Source organism: Humulus lupulus, chromosome 3 (genome assembly GCF_963169125.1).
Source record: "Humulus lupulus chromosome 3, drHumLupu1.1, whole genome shotgun sequence".
Lineage (NCBI taxonomy): Eukaryota > Viridiplantae > Streptophyta > Magnoliopsida > Rosales > Cannabaceae > Humulus > Humulus lupulus.
The window spans coordinates 5,284,074-5,292,270 of NC_084795.1; the positions used below are offsets into that span (position 1 = coordinate 5,284,074).

Genomic DNA, 8,197 nt, shown 5'->3' on the forward strand with positions numbered 1-8,197 from the left:
ATCTTATCCACTACAAGACTTTTATGATTTTTAAGCCTTTGACTTCTTCTAGGTTCAAAGGGTTGCTTTACACCTGTAATGCCCCAAATTTCCTAATAAGGTTTAGAACCTTGATTAGGAGGCCGGGAGGGCCATAATTGATTTATTATAGTATTTAATGATTATATGCATGTTGATGTGAATTATATTATTATATGATGATAGATGCATGCATATGGGTGTATTTATAATGATAAGGGCATAATTTAACCATTCCCTCACAAGAGTACCCTTTTCCCAAGAATACATTTGATTTGGTAAGTATAAGTTTACCGGACTCAAAAACGGCTTTAATGTCGGGCTTGCCAAGCAAATCACTTACCAAGTTTCTACTCATTTTGGGAACATAAAGTACATTCACTAATGTAACTTTCTTGCCGGAGGTGAAGTAGACTTTAATAGTACCTTTGCCAAGTACCTTGGATTTGCCCTCATTGCCCATTTGTATCTCATGGTTGCCCTTTGACTCTTCAAAGGTCTTAAACAAAGATTTGTCATAGGTGACATGGACGGTGGCACATGTATCATACCACCACCCTTTCACCTTGCCTTGGACCGCATTCACCTCACTAAGGGTAGCAACTATGTTTTCCTCTTGAGTTGCGTTCACCTTAGGTCCTTGTTGGTCTTTTCTATGCCTACACTCTCTAGCATAGTGACCTTTTTTCCCACACACAAAGCAAGGGCCTTAATCGCCCTTAAACTTGTTTGGGTTGGTTTTTGGACCCAAAGGTTTCTCATTACCCTTTTTCCCTTTGTTTTTGGGATGTTTTGGTTGTGACACCGCATTTGCTTTGGAAGTCTCTCCATTAGACCCCTCCACAAGTTTATCTCTACATATCGATTCCTCTACAATTCGAATATGTTTTTAGATTTCCTCCAAAGAATAATCCTCATTTTTATGAAGGATTCTTTTCCTATAGCTCTTCCAAGTTGGTGGTAATTTAGCCACTATAGCACCAACTTGAAAGGCCTCTGGAATCTCAATCTTTAGCACTTTCAATTTGTTAACAATTATTTGCAATTCATGAATTTTAGGAAGAATAGGTTTATCACCAAAAAATTTGAAATCGAAGTATTGAGATATCAAAATCTTTTTGGTACCTTCCTCTTCTGCCTTAAAATTTTTCTCAAGTGCATCCCATATCTCCTTGGCCAATTTGGTCTCGGTGTAGAGGTCATAGAGCCTGTTGGATAGGGCATTGAGGATATGACCCCTACAAAGGAGATTGTCCTCCTCCCTCTTCCTTCTTTTCTCCACCTCCTCGGGGGTGTCTTTGTCGGATGGCTCGCCTAGAGGTGCCAAGGAAGACTCAAGGATGTAGGCGATTTTGAGAGTTTTTAAAAGAAACCTCACCTTGTCTTGCCCCCTAGTAAAATTGGATCCATCTAACCTATCCAATCTCAGTAGGTCTTGGTTCATGAATTTGATGGTCTCCCCTTCCATTGAAACAAAAAGGGTTAAGCTTTTGAATGTTAAGAAAAAATATTTTGCCTCAATGGAAATTGATAATAATATTACAACTCTATGCAATATATTACAAATAAATAATGATTGATTGAAAAGAGTTACAACTCTATAACTGAAAATGCAAATAAACTAAAGAACAAGAAGAAGAGAAGAAAAATATATAGAATAGTGAAAATACAACTCAAAGCAAAATATTACAAGTAAAGTAAAAGTGTTTGAAATAAAGAAAAGAAGATTACAACTCAAAATAAGAAATACAGATAAACAAAAGAGAAGAATATGAAGATGAAGTGAAATAGAGTAGAAAGAAAGAACAAACAAACTAAATAGAAACAACTCTCACTCACACTACCAAAGTGAAGAGTGTTGGAGATCACCAACTTGAACAAGGTTTAAAACCTTTGTCCAAAAGCTTATTTCCCCCTAACTCAAGCACTAAAGGATCTCTCACAGATTATAGGAAATGCTTTATGGAATTATCAAACCTCAATGTGTTTCTAGCCAAGTGCTCTAATGGATAGAAATGTTGTGTTTTACAAGTGAGCTATAGGCTCCTATTTATAGAGTTTAGAGACACCCTTTGAATTTCAAATTCCACCAACGCCCATGGCTATTACCAATGTTTAATTGGATTAATATGGAATTAAAAATAAGATTTGAGAGTTATTTGGGTTTTTTGAGCCGTTCAACAAATATTGAAAAAACTGAAAAAATGATCAGTTTTTAGCCTGTGGCCGCGGCCAGAGACATTAGTGGCTGCGACCACTAGCCTCTGTCCCACAGGTCGCGGCCACCAACATTCAGTGGCCGCGGCCACCGACCATTTTCAGCACTAAAAAATGTGTTGTTTTTCCAAATGGTTCCAAACCCTCGCAAATGATTTTGTAACTCTCAAACCACATTATTGGGGTTAAAATCATATCTCTAACAACCATATGTGATTTATGAAATTCATCTCAATATTGTGTAACAACAAATTTACACAATAAATGGTAATATTTGGAAGTTACAAATTTGTAACACCAAATATGTTACATTATTTGCATATATCTTATATATCTAAATATTGTAACTCTTTATTATATGTTACAATATGTGACACTCTTTATCACATTTATTTAATCTAAAACATTATATTATAATATAATATAATATTGCATTATATTATAAAATAATATAACAATAACAACTTAAATTTTTCATATCCCAAAATTTAAAATCTCCAAACAACAAACCTAGAATAACTAGAACAACAAAATATTTATTAAAATAATATTACAACACAAATCAACATAAACCATAATATGATTAATACAAAAAAAAAAAAAAAAAAAACAATAAAAACATACATTAATAATCTAATTTTTTCTTTCAAAAGTTTGAGGCTCTGCTAAAAAAATAAAGCAACATACTAATATGTTTTTTAATTATAAATTTTTTTTAAAAAAAATCAATATAATACAACACAATTTTTTTAATAAGACCAACACAATTTTTTTAATAAATATTATGAAATATCATTAAAAAAAATACATAGACTCGTGGTGGTCCGAAAATCCGACGTGGGGTCCGAAACTCCGGCATGGCGTGGGGGGTTCTGAAAATAAATACAAACAATTATAATTCAAAAAGAACTACATACAAACAATTAAAATTAAAATTTTAATACATACAAAATTAATACTCTTCGGCGTGGGGTGGTGGTGGTGCCTGGACAGAGGGGCGGTGGTGGTGCTCGGATAGAGGGGTGGTGGTGGTGCTCGGACAGGGAGGTCTCGGACATAGGGGCGGTGGTGGTGCTCGGACAGAGGGGCATATTGAGAGAAGAGTGCGTCTGAGAGAGGGAGAGAAGAGAAATGAGAGGGACGGACGAAACGATGTGCAAAATTTTCAATATGTAAGATTATTAGAGGCGGGGACCCGCCGCTATTAATATTATCCCGCTGGTAATAAACTATTAGCGGCGGGACTTGCCGCTATTAATATATCCTGCCGATAATAGTCTTATTACCGGCAGATATTTACCCGTCGCTCAAATTATTAGCGGCGGATAGTCCGCCTCTACTAAAGAAAAATACCCGTCGCTAATAATTTTGAAACTGAACACCCTTTCGTTTCTCGGGCATTGTATTAGCGGCGGACTACCCACCGCTAATAATTGGTAAGTCTGTCGCTAATATTATTAATTTCTACATTATTAGCAGCGCACCCAGTAGTCCGCCGCTAATAACCCCTACATTACCGGCATACTAAGTCCGCTTCTAATTGTTCTGCTTCTAATTTCAGACTTTCTTGTAGGGTACATTCTCTTCGAATAAGTGGTAAATTAAAACGAAGTATGATATTATAAATTACACTTGTTACTTACTAGTGCTTAAATGAAGCATGCTTGGTAATCATCATTAAACCTCCAAATTTAATTTGATCCCATCAAACATATCGTTTGCTCTAGAAATACAAATTCAAATAGAGCTGTTATACTTGTACACACATGGCGTCAGCTTGTAATTATGAATAGCATGCCACTCCTACATCTATGGGCACAACTAATTATACCAAACTCATCTGGAAATTTTATACTTTTCTACAAATTTTAGGTGCGTAGAACTATTCAATCATACTAGGAGTTTTATTAAGGTCTATTTTTGGGAACAATTCCAAAAGAATTCCCAACTTGATTTCATTAATATTTTTTTATATTTGATTTATTTTTGTGATGCAGATACTTTAATGACCCCCCAAATTACTTTTTATGTTGTATTCGGTTTAAATCCATTTTTGCAGTTGTTTTAAAATAATTATGCTTGATTATTATATGTGAATGTCTTTGTCTAAATTTTTTTCGAGAGCATCTTTACATACTCTTTGGTTAGACGAAGATTTTATATTGGGTAGAAGATTATCCTCCTCTAATTTGTACATTTCATCTTTTCATTTTGAATAATAATAAAATTATTCCTCACAAAAAAAAATCTATTTAATCATGAATTATAACAAAGGAATAATAATAATAAATTTGGACCCATCACTTGCTTACTCACTTATGGCACAAATATAATTAATTATACCATTCTGCTTGAATTTTTGCACAAGTGAGATTGAAAGATAGAATATTTAGCAACTGAAATAAGACTTGCTAGACGCAATACTGGGCCAGTTTTGAGTCACATCATTGGGAGATGGCGGTTGCTCTTGTTTTATCTTCTTAAACAACCCAACCTCATCACAATCAGGCGAAGGTGGTGATGGTGGCTGTACATTACTGCTCATATTCAACATAGAACCATCAACAACCTGAATCTCAAATTTCTCATCTTCGATTCTCCTTAGTCTCTCCAAAACTTCATCCATTGTAGGCCTCATTTCCTTATCTTGTTGTAAACACTCAAAAGCTAACTCTGCTACTGCAATGGTCATTATTCTAACCTTAGTATCCGAAGCAAACCCAAGACATTGATCAATCAACTCATTGTAAGCTCGTTTTTGAATCTTGCATATTGCTAAGTTAGAGAGATTAATCTCATGCCTATCTCTTGTTATATCAACCGCAGGCAAGGATGATAAGAGCTCGACTAGGACTACTCCAAAGCTATAAACATCACTTTTACTAGTCAGCTGATAACATTGGTGATATTCTGGATCAACGTAGCCAAGGGTCCCTTGTGGAGCAGTCGAGACGTGAGTGGCGTCGTTGGGGAACAGCCGTGATAGGCCGAAATCTGCAACTTTGACACAAAGGTTGTTGTCTAGTAGAATGTTGTTGGTCTTGACATCACGGTGGACTATGTCTGAAGCGTGGAGGTAGGCCAAAGCACTGGCGGTTTCAATGGCGATGCTTAGACGAAATTGCCAGGTTAAGGGGCTGGTTTTCGCACAATCTCCGTGGAGATGATCTGCTACTGTGCCATTGGGGATGTACTCGTAGGCGAGGAGGAGTTCCGTACAGCGGGGTGAAGTGCAGCCATAGAGGACTACCAGGTTTTTGTGGCGTAGGAGGGTGAGAATTTCTATCTCGTTTGTGAATTGTTCTACTCTTTTATAGTTGTGCTCGTATAAGCGCTTCACTGCTACTTCCCTTCCATCTTTGAGTTTGCCTAGATATTAAAATTAAAAAAATAATAATCAGGCCAAGCAAGAAATATCAACTTCAATAAAGGATTTTTTTTTCTCTGGTTATTATTAAGATACATCTCTAGCTAGAGAAGTTTTTAGAGAGTCAAAGAACTTCAATGCAAAGAAATTTGCATCTGTTTTTTTTTTTGTTCTTTTATATAATTAGTTTAATTATATTAATAGAAATTCAAATATTATAAAATATCATCATAATAATTAATATAAGACTACATAAATAATAAGGATATTAATATTTATAAAATATTATTATTATAATAATATTTAATACAACACTAAATATTTTTATTTAATACATATATTAATATAAGTTTAAATATTATAAAATATCATTATAATAATAATAATATATAATACATATTATCATTTATATTTAAAAATGTTATCATATTATATATATAATTTAAAAAATCATAAACAATGTTTTGATTTAATATGTTTATATCATTTTTTTATATATAATATTGTCTATTTATTTGAAATTTATACTACCATAATACAAATTTAATAAAAATAATTAATAAATTCATTTGTATATGTATGGTATGCCTAATTGATGTGTGTTAGATATTTAGAATATGTAATTTTGTGATAAAAATCGTATTTTTGAGAAAGAAAAAATTTCAAAAATAGTAATAAAGTTATTAAACAATAGTTGTTATGTTTGAAAATTCTATTTATTTCAACAAAATTTTAAAAAAAATATGAAAATGTTTGTTACCATGGTAAACAGTTCCAAAACCTCCATGTCCAAGGTTTTTATCAGCATCGAAGTTATTAGTGGCTTCAGTGAGTTCTTTGTAGGAAAAGACAGGGACCCCAAGATAACCACTAGCCCACTCTGGATACTCCATATTCATATACGGATTAGCCACGTTCCCTGAAGCAACATGTTTCCTGCGCCAGATAATGATTGCCAAGCCACTCATAGCCAAAAGAACTCCAAAACCGAGCCCTGAAAAATGAAAGTTTTCCCTGGTAAAATGCAATGGATGATTTGTTCGAGCTATTTTAAGAAAATGCATTCAACTAAGAGCTTCAACATTTTAAGGTATTAAAGATATTTATAGAATTCACAGTAAGATAAGATTCTTGGAGAGGATGTATCTACAAGAATCAGAATTCAATCGAAAAGGACTCTTACCTAGTCCTAGTCCCAGTCCAAACTTTAGGTTTGTCTTCTTTTGTTCTGAAAAAACATTCACAAAGAAAACATGAGTAACATTAACTAAGGTACTGGAATAATATTCAAATATGACACACGTTATATAAATTCAGAAGAATAAATTAAAGAGAACAAAAACATGAAATCTGTGCTTGTTTTCCAATATGAATATACCTTTTGGCAATGGCAGCAGAGGATTTAAACACTGAAGTCGATTTTCGTTTTCATTGTGGCATTTCCCTCCGTTCAAGTGACATGCCCAACAATAAGGGCTTATTTGCACTTGAAAAATGAAATCAATTGAAAGTTGATGATGTTCATGGTGTGGAAGTGGAAATGGAAATGGAAGTGTGACGATTGGACATTGTTGTTCCAATGGGAAACTTATGTTTCGAGGATTGCTGTAGAAATCAGAGTCTCTGCAATTAGTTTGATGAAAATCTTTCGAGGGAGCATTGCCAAGACTGTCGCTGCAATTGTAAAGCGTTGATGTTTTCTTAGCTGTTAAGTTATAGAAAAAGAAGAGCGATGATTTAGAGCTGGGAATAGAGAAATTATTGATGATATGACAATCATTGGTGAAATCCGACTTAGACAGTAGTGTTGTCTCCTTGACAACAATGGAATCTGCCTGAGAGATGTTCTCAATTGCATACCAGTGCCCTCCTTCTTTCAATTGTATCTTCGATTTTTCTTGTGAACAATCCACTGTAAACACTCCACACTCAGGATTCGTCTTGTTGTTAAAAGGGAAATGAATCGGGCCAAGACCTCCACAAGAGAATGGTGGACATTTGTAATGGTATTCCTTCTTTTCAGCTGAGCTTGGAAGCAGAGAACTAGTGAGAAAGAAGAAAACAAACAGAGGAATAGGGGCCATCTTCAACAATATCCCAAGAGTAATTTAGATTTCTAATGCAAAACCAGAGGCTTTTCTTTCTGCTCGACTAGGAAATATGCATAAGAGTCAAAACGGGTTACTCACGACGAACCTTCCCATACTACTACTACTGGGTGTTGAGTATTCGACTAAGCTAAGGACTTGACTATTATTTGGTCCTTCAAAATGTTCACACAGATGTGTGAGACTTGGAAAATGGCCTAGTCTAGTCGCACACAAGACTTTGAATATAGCATATGGTGCCAGAACGAGAGTAATGAATGGACAATGATCCATGACAATGCTTAGTCATCAACTATAAATGGTCGACAATTATGAAAAGTTTCGCACGCAATCGAGTTCAGCTTTCACTCACTTGTCAATGTGAGTCTCAATGCTCTACTAAATCCGCGTGGTTGTTATGATAGACTTCTTTCATTCCGAGGTCATAACTGTTTCCCATTCTAATAGTAATTTATGGATTGTATCCTACGGTTGGGACCGCACCCTA

General features: G+C 34.7%; 1 protein-coding gene across 1 annotated transcript; it reads right to left on the bottom strand.

The window, feature by feature from the left end:
• Positions 1-4,482: 4,482 nt before the first annotated feature.
• LOC133821886 (LEAF RUST 10 DISEASE-RESISTANCE LOCUS RECEPTOR-LIKE PROTEIN KINASE-like 1.1) lies at positions 4,483-7,820 on the bottom strand. The gene is made up of 4 exons (XM_062254052.1): positions 6,981-7,820; positions 6,786-6,830; positions 6,363-6,596; positions 4,483-5,604 (listed from the first exon to the last, which is right to left on the bottom strand). The coding sequence occupies exons 1-4, from the start codon at positions 7,684-7,686 to the stop codon at positions 4,625-4,627; spliced, it is 1,965 nt and encodes a 654-aa protein (XP_062110036.1). The 5' UTR covers positions 7,687-7,820; the 3' UTR covers positions 4,483-4,624.
• Between the last annotated feature and the right edge of the window lie 377 nt (positions 7,821-8,197).